Genomic DNA, 13,958 nt, shown 5'->3' with positions numbered 1-13,958 from the left:
GATGCTGAGATATTAAGACTGTGCAATCACTGACAAAGTGGAATCCACCACGACTGCCTGACTGCATCCTCACAGTGGAGCCGCTTCTAGAGGGGAAGGAATCCCCTCCAAAATCTTCCTGCCTCAAGCTCACCTTCCAAACTGCTGCTGTTTCTCCCATGCTCTCCCCTGCAGTCAGGCTGTAAAGTTCTTTCAATGCCAGCCAGGTAAGGTGGCTTGTGATGTTCAGAGGGGAAGAAGGAATGCAGCTCTCACTTTCTAGAGGTTCCCACAGTGTTTCCTTTTTAGGGAAACTGGCTTCTTTAGGTTCCTCTGAAAACTGGCCAATTACATTCTGGGGAAACAGAGGGCTCAGCCCATATCCAGTGCTTGACTCAACATGTCAAAAGCAGCTTTGCATTAGACTTTCCTGACCAGATTCATCCTGTAGCACTGCATACTCTTCACTGCTACTCCTTCTCCTCCCCTATTCCCTCCTGTCCCTGTGTGCCTTGATATCCTGGCTGGAGCTGGGCAGATCACAATCCTTCAGCACCTCCTCTGCCCCTTGTGCAGTTCCAGCAGCTGTGCCTTGCATGGTGGGGGACTCACAAGGGGTGCTGCACACCCGACTGCCCCAGGGCACAATGGACCACAAACGTATCTGCAGAGCTGTGGAGTCACCAGCATGCAGGGGAAAGGGGTCCTTGCACTCAACAGGTGGCCTTGCAACCTTCCTACTTCATTATTTCCAACAGAAAGATAAATGAACAGCTGCTCTGGACTCATGTGCCTCTCTCAGGCCAGCCTCTCTGGAGTGGTAAGGATTGCTGGGTTACAGCCTTAGGCAGAAATGGGACTCTCAGGGAGTTGCTGCCTGCCTGCTGCAGCTCCTAACTGTGCAATCCTGTCAAGAACGTGGTCCAAGACCCTCCTTACCTGTGGGAGCCTGCATGGCAGAGCTGGGGATTGTAGCAGCGTCCTGGGGCACAGTGCTTGTGTCTGGCTCTGGGGTACTGGTTGTTGGAGAGGTGGGTGCTGGGTTCAGCAATGTCCTAGGTTTCCTCTGCAGAAAAAGAGGAGATATTTCTCCTTTTACCCCTGCTCTCCTTTACCACCCATGATCACTACACTCTCTCCTGTGCATCCAACAGACAAGGCACTGTGGAACACGACACATTTCGGATGGTGATGATGGGGTGTCTCAAGAACCTAGCAATCAACATGTGTGTATTTTACAAACCACAAGCCTGGGATCTGCCACCTCTGACTCAGACTAGCCACACACAAAGAACAGGAGAGCTTACTCTACCCTTTGGCCATCCTGGCATGCTCCCAGCATCTGCCATGCTACTCCACAGCCAATGCACTTCCAAAGCCACGGATTCTTGATGGAAATGATCTTTAGGACACAGACATTCTCTACAGCTCTGGGGCTGGGCTCTGAGGACACTCCCAGCCCACACACCCCTCTGCTCTCCTACTTGCTGCAGTCACCCAGCCAGAGGCTGAGCCAGATGTGCACAAACACACGCATGCACCAACCCATGGCAGGACCTGCAGCACCCGCCTGCATCAGCATCAGCTTTTACCTTACTGCCAGGCTTGGGGCCTCTCTTTCTGGGGAATTTCAAAGGCTCCACTGACTTGGAGGGTGTAGGCATGGGGTGGTGGATTAGTGTTTTGGTCGTTCGACCACGCTTCTTCCCTGTTTTGCGACGCCTTTGCCCTTGTTGATGCCCCAAACCAGTCTTTGTGCTACTGTGCATGCTAGGTTTCTCCGAGTTTACTTCGGAGGCAGGTAAAGGGCTCTTTGGAATCACAACTGAAATAAAAAGAGAAAAAGCAAATGTAATTAAATCAGGTGAGAATCAAAACAAGAGCAGCCTCCATCTTTATACACATGGAAAAATTTGGAGAACTCGCAGACCCCTGCGTGGGGGGACTGCTCTCTATGCCAGAGTTAAAATCAAACATACAGACCCCCAGCTCAGAACTTGAGCTGGGGGACACTGGGGCTTAACCTGGATGGGCTGAACTCCAGAAGGATCATGCTTGCAGCCATACCTTCCTTCCTGAAAATAACTGGCACCTACATCTCTTCCTTCTGCAAGCAGTGACCTGCCAGTGGCCACGGAAAAGGCTCTGAGAGCATTCCTAGGAGGGATCAGCCAAGACCTGTCTGACACTCACAGAGCCAGTGCTGCAAACACTGGAAATCCCCTCTCTCAAGGCTGATGTCAAATCTGTCCCTAAATTCCCAGCAAACTGCAGTGGAAGGGACCAGCTCCATCCTCCCTGCCTGCAGGGATTACTGCTCCTGGTCCTGAGCAACAGCTCATCTCTGCTGGACCAGCTGCCCTGCTCATCCACAAACCAGAGCCAGGTCTGTTCCTTCTCATCTTCTCACTCTTTCCATCACAACATCAGGTTTCTGCTATACTTGCCCATACAACCCCTAAATTTGTTCAGCCATCTTCCCCAAGCCTGCTAAAGGCCAGAGATGTGCTGGCCCAGCCTAGCAGACCAGTATTTCCTTCTGTTTTAAATTTCTGCTAAAAAGAAACAAACCAAAATCCTGCTGCATTTTGAAAACTGCAGAGTGATCTTTAGGATGTCTTGTTTCTCACATCTAGAAACCTCAACATAGGGGCAAAGGAATTAGGAAGAAACACAGGCAAACACTTTTGAAATCAGGGGCTTTGTAGTGAAGGAAAAAAGTCTTAGCCAAGGAAAAAAAGTGCAATTAGATTGATACCAGGATGGTACAACTGTGGGCATATACAGAGATTTTTAAGGTTTCTGCAATGAGGTTTTAGGAGCAGTTACTGTGAGCAAGGATTTATTCCCTTGGCTGTCCCTGGATCCCTGGAAGTGCCCAAGGCCAGGCTGGACAGGGCTTGGAGCACCTGGGATAGTGGAGGGTGTCCCTGCCATGGCAGAGGGTTGGACAGAGATGAGCTTTAAGGTCCTTTCCAACCCAAATCGCACAGTGCATCCAGGATCCAGCCCCATTCTGCTTGCCGTGGAGGCATGTTTAGTTTCAATTTTATTTCCTTGTTTTTGTGCATTCTGTATCAGAAGCTGGGAAGAAGCACAATCATCAGGATGTATCTGACTTCCTGAATAAAGACTTTTTTGTGTCAGGCAGACACAGAGAATGTGGCAGAAACAGGGTTTTACTACTTTTTGCCTGAGCTGTTAGTGTTAAAAGCAAGATTATTTTGCTGTTAAGAAAATGAATGAATAGCTCAGGTGCTTCTTAGAGCTGATGGTACTCCAGAAGAGTCACCTGCTCCAGGTGACAGCTGGCACTGAGCTGCAGGAGGAATGGCACAGGTAAGGCAGGTGCTGATCATGGAATCGTGGGGCCTCTGGCTTCAGGTGTGCAGTGACTGATCTCAGCAGAGAAATGTTTGCATCAAACCATTTATTAGAAACCCATAAGCTGACAGAACAAGGATAAAGATCAAATGGAACAGGGTGCCCAGAGCAGCTCTGGCTGCCCCTGGATCCCTGGAAGTGTCCAAGGACAGGGCTTGGAGCACCTGGGACAGTGGGAGGTGTCCCTGCCATGGCAGGGGTGGAATGGGATGAGATTTATGGTCCCTTCCAATCTACACCAATCCATGATTCTAAAACTCTCCATACTTCAAAGAAACTTAAATATCAAAAGGATGTGGAAGCCAGGGCAGGGAGCATTTCATTTGAGATCAGCACAACACTCAGTGTCTAAACCAAGCTGTGCCATAATGAGGTTTCTCTAATGTGGAGAAAAATTGAGAATTCTACAGACAAGCTGTGAGGCAAACATGTTTTCTCAGCTTTACTAGTAACAAACCCAGAGAAATGGTGCATTTGGGAAGTTGGCATGCAGCAGGCAGAGCAGCTGGACTGCACCCTTTGCTCCCAGGCTGGGACCACATCACTGCCAGGAGAAAGGAGACTGCAGTCAGATGAACTCCTGGTGCAAGCTTTCACTGTATAATCTTATGTTAATAAGTGATTTTAATAAGTGATTTCATCTTTTGGTGAAATAAATGCAAGAAAAATCTATCGCCCACTTCAGCTGTAAAGACAGTACACATAATAGTAATTTACCAGGCTTGAAGAACTGGTTTTGGGATTTGGACAATAAAATCCCATAACTGGGTGCATGCAGATCCCCTGATGGGACACCTCATGTCATTCAGCCACCCAGAGGAGTCCCCACTGTGCCTGTGCCCCTGGCAGCACATCCCTGGTCCCTCTACAGCCACAGCTCCTGCAGGGATGGAGGAGCTGCCACAGCAAGGGAGGCTGTTCACTCAAACAGGCTAAATTACATCTAAATGTGCAGCCAGCTCAGGCCACAGAGACACAGACTGTGACCTAGATTGGTGCTGTGTGCCCAGCAGGGCTGCAGAGCACAGCCCTGAGCACAGCCCTGAGCACAGCCCTGGACAGGCACTGATGTTTTCCCTGGGGCTGATTCCATCACACTGATGCAATGCACAGACATTTTTCTGACCTGCAGTGATTTAATGAAATGAGCTCTTATCCTCCCACGATCCAGCAGACTTGCCTGGCTTTTTTGTTGGATTTGAACCAGAATCTGAGCAAACACCAGGCTGTGCTAACACATTTCTGCTGCCCTAGCAGATGCACTGAGCAGAGTCCTGCCACCAGCTGCACATCAATGGTGCAGCCCCCAAAGCACAGGGTTACAGCTGGCCACACTCTGCCTCGCCCCCAAGGCACCACTTCCAGTGACTGCATGCTTCCTAAAGGAGCCAGTAGCTCCTTTTCAGGTGCCTGTTATTTTCCTGCAGGATTTCAGTCCCTGCTGTCATGCAGATGTGATCCAGAAACACAGGATTGCTATGCATGGATCAGTGCCCAGCTCTCAGCCCTGCCTGCACCCATAGAGCTCCAGAGGTGCAAACAGCTGTGCCCAGCAAGCAGGATTATCTCGAGCTCCAAGCACTGCCAAAGTCTCCTTTAACTGCCAAAAACTTCAATTTACTGCATCTTATTCTTACTACTCTTACATCTTAATTGTTAAGAATCTAAAGGTATCAAAGAGTGTCCAAAGAGGGGCCACCTGAGGAGCAGCTGAGGGCTCTTGGTGTGTGCAGCTGGAGCAGGGCACACTGAGGGCAGAGCTCAGGGATCTGCAGCTCCTCCCGAGGGGCAGCTCCCATCTCTGCTCTGGGACAGGGACAGCAGCCAGGGCACGGCTGGGGCTGGGCCAGGGCAGGCTTGATGCTCTGTGGAGGCTGATCTAGAGCAGAGACTGGATGGAGTTAAAGAATAAAGCAGGGATTTATTAAAAGTCCTCAATGGATCCACCTTAGGCAGCACAAGAGCCCAGCCAGGTCTGCACCCCAGGTGAACCAAAATGGTCCCAAAATGCACAACCAGTCATGAGGTCTCTCACTTTGATCAGTTCTGCTCCATTTGCATATTAGAGTTAATTGTCCAATTCCAGCTTTAGACCATGCAGTCCCATCCTGCTTGTTTTTCTCTCTTCAGCCCAGGTTGTTTGTGCTCTTGGGCCTGACATTTGGATCATTTGCCCTTGGTCCCCAGCTAGAGCAGGAATTGCTTTATCTCCCTACTCTGTGAAGAGAGCTCAGCATCCCATAATATGAAACCCAGACCCACACACTAAAGCAGCGCAGAATGTGAAAAATATGAAAGCTAAACCTGAGGCATCAGGCTCAGGCTGGAGATCAGGGCAAGGCTCTTCCCCCAGAGGGTGCTGGCACTGCCCAGGCTGCCCAGGCAATGGGCACGGCCCCGAGGTTGCCACAGCTCCAGGGATGCCCAGGCTGGGCTGGCTGGGGGCTCTGGGCAGGGTTTGGCTTTGGGATTGATCATCCCTGTGGGTCCCTTCCAGCTCAGCACATTCCATGGTTGTGTGAGAGTGAGGGATGGGGGAGATGAAGGATGGGGGAGAAATTTGGGCAGCGCTGCAGGGATGGCCAGGGTGGGGCTGTTGGGGGATCTGGGCAGGGTTTGGGGCTGGACTGGATCATCCTTGGGTTCCCTCCAGCTCAGGATATTCTGTCATTCTATGATTCAGCTGGTGACAGAGTCAGCCCAACAAAGAGCAGCTGCCAGAGACATTCTCACTTTCTTCTTCCTTGTACAAGCCACTAAGAGGAGCCACATTTTCAGAAAATCAAGTGGAGCCTCTCTTACATAAAAAAATCAACTCTTCCTCAGTAAAGCAGCATCTCTGTGCCACAGCTTTGTTGCTCACCTGAGCTCTGAGCAATCTAACCACCCAAAGCTGGCCTTGCTTTGCAGGAGTTGAGCCATGCAACCCTGAGCTCCTTTCTGACCTGAATCTGAACTCATGGCTATTTCAGCTCATTAAGGGGACAGAAAATTAATCACTGGGAATTTTCTGCTGGCTGAACTGTCTTGTTTTGGGTCACACAGGCATCCAGAACAATGGCAGACATGGAGGAGGAGGAGAAGGCTGGCTGCCACTGGATCCATTTGGCACAGTGAGAAACATCACCCTCAAAATGCAGCTCAAACACAGCTGAGCTCAGAGCCAAAGAGAAGCTGGGCACCACTGGTGATGTTATTCACCACTGAAGGATTAGTTTAAACGACAAAGAGACTTGACAGAGAATTCCTGATTTCAGGCTCTACTTCCTAATGCCAAAATATTCCATCAGCTGATGCACAGCACCTGCAGCTGCCCACCACACTGGGACTGAAACCTTTGCTTACAGAGACTCTGCACAGTTGCCATCCACACTCTGAGGGTTGGTCAATGCTAGGAAGCAACATTTGTCACTCATCAGCTTAGCTGAGACTTGTCACAGCTTGAAGAAGACAAAATCATGTCCTTAGGACAAGAATTACAAAGTAAAAACATAGAAGAATAAGGAAGAGAAAAGTTTGAAGCTGCAGAAAGGTTTCCTGCCTTTCTCTCCTATTTACAAGGTTCATTTACCAAGAGCTGCAGGAGCACAAATCCCAAATTCCCATTTTTTAGGCTCTGTACTCTCATTTGCAGCTGCAGTTCATGTGCTTCTGCCTGGAGATGTCCACAGTGGCCCCTGCAGTGTCCTGAAGTGCAGGGGGAGATTTCTGAGCACAGCACTCATGCCCACTCTGACAATGTCCTGCAGGCCACCCCTCCATGTCCTTTGGTGCTCACTGCCCCTTGTCCATCTTCAGCACTTCAGGGCAGAAGCAGCACTCAAAAAGGTTAAACAGACCCATTTAAGATAAGCAAATTTGCCAGAGCAGAAATCTTGTTGGGATCCGGCTGAATCCTTCCCTGAGTGAGGCATTTCAATCCCAGACATCCTGGAAGTTGGAGCTGGACAGGAACCAGAGCTCACTGCCTGTCCCAGAGTAAAATGTGAAAGCTTCAAAGCCCTGTGATTCCTCCCAAAGCAGAGACCATCATCACTGGCCACCATGAGCACAACTGGGACAGAAAGAGAGGCCCTGGGAAGGCTCCAGGCTTGGATTGTGCTGAGCTCTCAGCAGACATGGCAGACACAACACAGGACCAAGGGTGGGAGACACAGGCTCCTTGCAAAGACAGGGATTAAAAACAAGACTCCAAATCCTGGAATTTAAAAGGTGACCAAGCTCCTGTCACCAAGGCTGGAATATGGTGTGGAGTGTGAACTCCTTGAAGTGTTTTGTAAAACTGAGTGTTTAAACCCTTCCATCCTGATGGGAAATCCTGCTCTCCTGTGGAGAGCAGAGCCAACATCCATCCCTGGCCTGTGGCTGATGTGGAGAGAGGACCAGGACCCACCACAGGCACTCCCAGAGCTACATTCCCCCATGTGGTGTGTTGGTTTGGATCCCCCAGCAGCAATTCCTACACAAACTCCCACCCTGGGCACACTTTAGGCTGACTTCACTCTGCTCCCAAACCGGCAGAGGATGGTTGGGCAGAGCCACCAGCCCTGCCTGCAATCAGAGCTCAGTCAGGCACTTTTAGATCCCTAAAAAAACAGCTCTGGAACAATCTTCTTCCTTGAGGTTGTGCAATTCCATCCTGAAAGCACTCAGACCTGCACCATGGCCCAGTGAACAGGAGTGTTGTCACTGTTCAGAGATCCTGCAGAAACGAAGTGATGGCCCCAATGCTGTTCAACCAAAGAGAGGGAGGTTCCAGCACCAGGAACCTCCTGCCAAGCTCAGTAACACCCTGAGATATTGAAACTCTGTTTTAGGCCAGGAAGCACGGTGGAAAAGGGAAGGAAACATCCTAAACAAAATCCAGATTCTCTGGGATATGAAATATTTCAAAATAAAACATGAGGAAAAGTCAAGTTAAAGGAAGGTCTAGATACTGAGAGTAAGGACAGGCTGAAGAGCAGAGGAAGCTGCTTTTCCCAGGTCAGTTCTTCTTCTTAAAGGCTCTGCCAGCCTCAGGACATCACTCAGCACCCTCAGGTCTGTGACATGCCATGGTTCCCATCTGCTGTTTGCTGAGCCACAGGCACTGACAGCACTCCAGAGCCTCTGGCAGTGCTGGGCTCCCTTAACAAGCCCCCAAACCCCACATGTGTTCCAGGACACCATCCAAGCTGAGCCAGGGTCACTGCTAAGAGCCTTGGCTCTGTGTTCCAAATAACTCAAGAGATTTTCTTGGGATCTTCCAAGAGCAGCCTCAGAGGCAGCACCCCCAGGCTCCAGGGCTGTTTGTGTGTTACATTTATGGATAAACACCTGAACTGCTCTGTGTGCCCTCCTTCCTCCTGCTGTTGCTGCATAAACTCGACCTGTGTGGTCCCCACACCAGCCATGCCAGTGCAAAGCAATGTCACCCAGCTTAATGTGTGAGCTCAGTCCTGAAGAGACAGGAATTAATTAATATTTTCCCATCTCCTCCAAGCAGGAATGCACAGGAGCTCACCTGAGCTCTAACCCTGCCCACTACTCCTGAGGAGGCTCCTCTTCCCACCACTATGTTCTCACCCTGAAGAAGGAAAAGGAACCAGGCAATGTCCAAAATAAAATAATAAAATACACATTACCTTTGCCCCTGGGCAGGAAACCTAGCAGATGATCATCATCTTCCTTTGAGGAGACAAAGCAATTAAACAACAAATCACATGGCAGCAGTGGTGGTGAGAAATGAAGAACCTGATGAACTTTCTGTCCAGGATCAGCATCTTGGAGCCACAGCAGGCAGCTCTGGTCTCAGGGTAACACAGAGCTGTGAGCCCAGGGTGGACGGAGCTCCCCTTCAGCCTATCCCCATGGTAGATACTAAAACTACTCACATGGGCTTGCTCTGCAAGCAGAGGGAGCAGCAGCTGAGCCCAGCCAGAGGGAGCAGGGTCTGAGGGCACACACAGACTCGACCAGGCACTGAGCAGTGCCCCAGTGCCCTCCCCCAGCTCCCCCCAGCCCTGGCACACTGGCACAGGATGAGCTCTGTGTTAGCTCTGCCCTGCCAGGGCCAGGGGCTCTCTGCCAGCTGGGCTGCAGCCAAAGCAGCAATTCCAGTGCTCCAAATTCCAGAGCTGGAGCAGCTTCCAGCTCTGCCTGCCAGCCTTAACCCTTTCAGCACTGCCCCTCTCCCACAGCACAGTCACCCCTCTCTGTGTCCCAGAGCATCCAGAAGGGTGGAACAGGGGGTAGCAAACCCATCAGGAATCCAGAGCAACTTGGCATCAGCCGGGATGGAGGAATAGCACAGGCACCTCCTGAGATACAGACACCTGTGTCTCTGCTTCCCTGTGCTCAAGATGAAAGTATTTCCCTGCTCTCCACAGTAACACATGAAACATGGCAGCAGACTTAAGGGACATTGGTGTCTGTGTGTGTGGGCAAGGTCCTTTCACTCTGTCCTGTGCTGGGCCAGGAGCTGGGCTTGATGATCCCTGTGGGTCCCTTCCATCCCAGGATGTTCTCTGACTCCATAACCTCTGAGCAGAGCTCCCAGCCAGCACTCAGCTGAACAGAAAGTCCACTTCACCTTATATTCCTAAAAGGTATGTACAGATGTGTATTTAAAGTACAGATATGTATTTAAAGGTTAAAAAGTACATGTACAAGAGGCATGAAAAGACATGTAAGGTGCTGTATTCCACATATGAGGAGTGCAGTAGGAATTCCTGGCCAATGGACATCCCTGGGAGCACCCCAGGTGTGGGTGGGATGCTGAGGGAAGTTTGCTGCACACACACAGAACTCCCCTCCTTTGGGACAGCCACTGGGACCTGTCCCCCCAGGCTGAGCTGGAGAAGCTCTGGGTGCACAGGATGAACTCTCCCACATTCTGCCTTGCTCTGTAGCCCAGCAGAGCCAACATCCATCCCTAACCTGTGACCAACATGGAGAGAGGACCAGGACCCACCACAGGTACTCCCAGAGCTCCATTTCCCCTGTGTGATGTGTTGATTTGGATCCCCCAGCTCCAAGGTGTGCAGCATGCAGACAGGAGCACCAGGAGATGCCCAGGAGCCCACAGCTACTGCACAGGCAGCACTGGAATACCAAGCAGGCATGCAGGCTGCTCCTCTCCTTGCTGTTTGACCTCCCTTTCCTCCTTTAACACACACACATGGCCTAATGAAAGCTCCATGGAGTGGCTGGGCCCCAGCTCCAGCAGCTCCTGCTCAGCAAACACTGCTGGGACTGGGAGGCCCTGGAGATGGAGAAGGACCAAGGGAGATGGAGAAGGACCTTGGGAGATGGAGAAGGACCATGGCTGGGAGAAGCCCTGCACTCCTCCACCTCTGCTGGCAGCCAGCAGCAGAGACAGATCAGAGCTGACTGGAGTTACCAGCATTAAATAAACATGCTTGCCCTCTTTGAAGTTGTGCTTCCCTTGAACATGAGCTCATTCCACGAGGCCTCTTTTTGCTACTCATTCTCCATGGAGTTAACTCTTCACAGGACTCCCCACCTTCCACAAGGGCCAAAGTCAGCCCAGCAAATGAGCACAGAGCAGTTTCCCACAGCAGAAGCTACTGCCTGCATGTCTCTCCAGTTCTCTTTAAGAGGAATTCCCACCAGGAAAGGGAAACTGCCTGACTCCACCACATGGTCCTGGCAGGCTGGCACATGGAGAAGGTTTATTGGAGCTCAAGGAAAAGGCAATTCCTGTGTGGTGATGCATCCTCCCACCCTGCCAAGAGCACTCTCAGGTCTGGGAGGGCTGTGCTCAACCCTCCACCACAGCAGGGCTGAGGAAACACAGGAGGAATTTCATTAGAGAAAGCTCCCAATACTCTGCTCTTTTGGTTTAATCCCACAAAGTGCAAGTCAGAAATTCTCGGTCAGGAGAGGGAGCAGACAGTCACAGAGGGAGAAGCAAAAGCACAAAGACAAGGCTGATCTCAACTCCCTGGCATTTTTGCATGGCTCATGCAACCCCTGCCAACCTCTGCTCTTGTCCCAGGAGTTGCAAAAAAAGGACAAAGAGAGTAGAAATTTGCCTGAGGGTGAGTGGGGAGATGTGACTTTTTGGGGGTCACTATTTTTGTACACAAGCAGAAGTGCAGAGTGACTGCACATGGAGCCAGTGGGAAAGGGAGAAGCCATCCCAGCCACTCGCCAAGGGGTGGCACAATGGGATCTTGTTTCTGGATTATTGACTGGGCCCTGCTCACTCACAGCTTCATCCCCTGGCAGATGAAGTGAGGAGGAGGCTGGGGAAGAACAGAGCTGCCTGTGCTGGGGCTGAGGGTCAGACAGGTTCCCACTTCTCCTGAGAAGGCAGCTTCCACCATTCTCCTGAAACCTTCTACCCCCAGATTACTGCCAGGAAAGCTCCTACCAAACACAAAAACATCTTGAGCCACTTGTGCAGTACCTGAGAGACACTCTGGAGATGCCTGTGAGAGCACCAGGGCTCCACTGGAGCAGTCAGCCACTGCCTGAGAGGGCCCCAGTGCTCAGCTGGGACACAACAAGCAGCAAGAAGAGAGGGAGACGCTGGGAATAGCAAGGCAAAATGTAGAAATCCAAGGTAAAGAGGAATCATCAGCCAAGGGGAGCTCACAGCTTGGCTTGCACACAGATCACCTCAGGCAATGCACTGAGACCAGCCCTGCAGCCCTGAGCACTGACCTGGCCTATGCCAGGGACACAGGGCAGCACCAGCCTGACAGGGCAGCATGAGCTGACCCAGGACTTCCAAAAGGAACAATCTTGTCAGAGAAATGCCCTTCCTAAGCAATCCTTCAGCTCTGGCAGGCAGGCTGTTCTCCTGCCCCTCATTTCATTGACCAGCAATGTGCAGGGCTTGCCAGCCAGAGGGATGTGCTTGGGGACAATGACAGCCCCCTGAGCCCAAACACAACTGAGATGTGAGAGAGACTGAGACATGTCTTGAGAATCAAACCAGCCCAAACACAACTGTGATGAGAGAGAGCTTGAGGCAGGTCTTGGCAATCAAACCAGCCCAAACACAACTGTGATGTGAGACATGTCTTGAGAATCAAACCAGCCATCAAACCCATCGCTGGCCATCAACAGTTCCCCAGCATTGCTCCTACCCAACAATCACAGCCCCAGGAACAAGGCAGGCACAACCTGCTTCACACCTGCTTTGTCCACGTTCACAGCAAAGAAAACTGCCCCAGGTACAAAGAGGAGCAGTTCTGCAGCTTCACACTTCTCATTATTCCCCCTGAGAAAAACTGCACGGCAAAACGTGGTTCAAAGGCGCAGGAAACACTTCAAGGGAATTCCTGGAGAGGAGCAGACCTCAGCAATGTTGTATCCAGCACCATCCCTCCCCAGAGCCATCATCCTGCCCAGCTTTATGGACAGCCACTCCTCAGCACCCTGGTGCCAGAGCTATAGGTCTGATCACCTTTACCATGCACAAAAACCACACAGAGCACCCAGGTGTCCTTGCTGCCAGTCTCTGCCTGCTTTGCTGCTCTTTGAGAGCTGAGTGGAGGAGCCAAGCCAGCTAAAAACCAACGTGGGCCTTACCTTTTGTACCAGGGGGCTGCAGATTATCTCCAGTCAGCGAACACCAGCCTACGGGAAAGATGTCCCGGGAATCATATCGGCACCAGTAATCGAAGGCACCTCTCCAGCCATCAAATGTTATCAGGACCTCAGAACCTCTCACCTCCCCAATGGTGGCCGGGCAGATGAAGTGAGGGTTCTTCCTGTCCACTGCCTCCAGCTTCATACCTGTCTTGAAGAAGTTTTGGGAAGGAGATGGTGGTTCCTACAAGAAGAAGTGGAATATATGCTCAAAGGGGATATGGCAGTGCCTCCCCACACCAGGGCTGTGCCCTCACCAGCAAACTCAACTCCACAAGGAGCTGAAGGGAGTTAGGGGGGCTGGATTTGAACCCCAATAGGCTACATAGCCACTGCCCTTTGATCAAGAGGCAGCAAAGTCCACTACTCACTGCTGGACTGAACGCAGGAGTGGGACATTCCACAGAGGTGCTGATGTTCCCACCCTGCATTCCCCACATTGAGCAGCACCTGCAGCCTCAGTGAAAAACCAGCTCCTGCCTCAAGCCTGAACCCTGAATGCCAAACACTTCCTTGGCAGACCTCTGGCTACATCCTGACACTGCTATGACAGCTGGAGAGGGGACAGCTCTGTCCTAGAGCAGCCCTGAGCAGTGCAGTGTCACCTCCTATGGGACCAGCACATCTCTGATGAGACACCAGCCCTGAGTCTGCTGCTCTGCCAGAAAGATCTGCACAAACAGGGAAATACCTTGTGAAAAATCCGGACAGGAGCCATCTCTGCTCCATTCAGAGTCTTCAGAAGGAACATGGGCCAGGAGGAGGCATTGAGGCGGAAGCCTGAGGGGAGGGAAGCGGAGATGGACACTGTTAGAGTGCAATATTCACTGTCTGACTGCAATATTCACTTATCACAACAATCCCATTGACCATCCAGACTGAGCACTTTGTGCAGCATCAGTGCTGCCAGCTCCTGCTGCAGGGGAGACATGAATCAGCAAGTGCACACTCAGGGCTATGGAATTTCTTTCTCAACAGGGAATCACAGCTTC

The 13,958-nt window shown here is 51.3% G+C and overlaps 1 protein-coding gene across 5 annotated transcripts in view; it reads right to left on the bottom strand.

Moving 5' to 3' along the window:
- SCMH1 (Scm polycomb group protein homolog 1) overlaps positions 1-13,958 on the bottom strand; it is a 63,241-nt gene that overhangs the window by 18,742 nt on the left and 30,541 nt on the right. For all 5 annotated transcript variants that reach the window (XR_012583372.1, XM_074555891.1, XM_074555889.1 and 2 more), the window contains 4 exons: positions 13,658-13,746; positions 12,907-13,150; positions 1,572-1,804; positions 919-1,045 (listed from right to left, as the gene is read on the bottom strand). Coding sequence is in view for 4 of the 5 variants with exons in the window: in XM_074555891.1 (XP_074411992.1) it covers positions 919-1,045; positions 1,572-1,804; positions 12,907-13,150; positions 13,658-13,746 (693 nt within the window). In the remaining variant the exon portion in view is untranslated. The remainder of the gene's footprint in view (positions 1-918; positions 1,046-1,571; positions 1,805-12,906; positions 13,151-13,657; positions 13,747-13,958) is intronic.

This window comes from Zonotrichia albicollis, chromosome 20, assembly GCF_047830755.1.
Source record: "Zonotrichia albicollis isolate bZonAlb1 chromosome 20, bZonAlb1.hap1, whole genome shotgun sequence".
In the NCBI taxonomy this organism is placed as follows: domain Eukaryota; kingdom Metazoa; phylum Chordata; class Aves; order Passeriformes; family Passerellidae; genus Zonotrichia; species Zonotrichia albicollis.
This window is presented reverse-complemented; position numbering and strand designations above follow the sequence as displayed.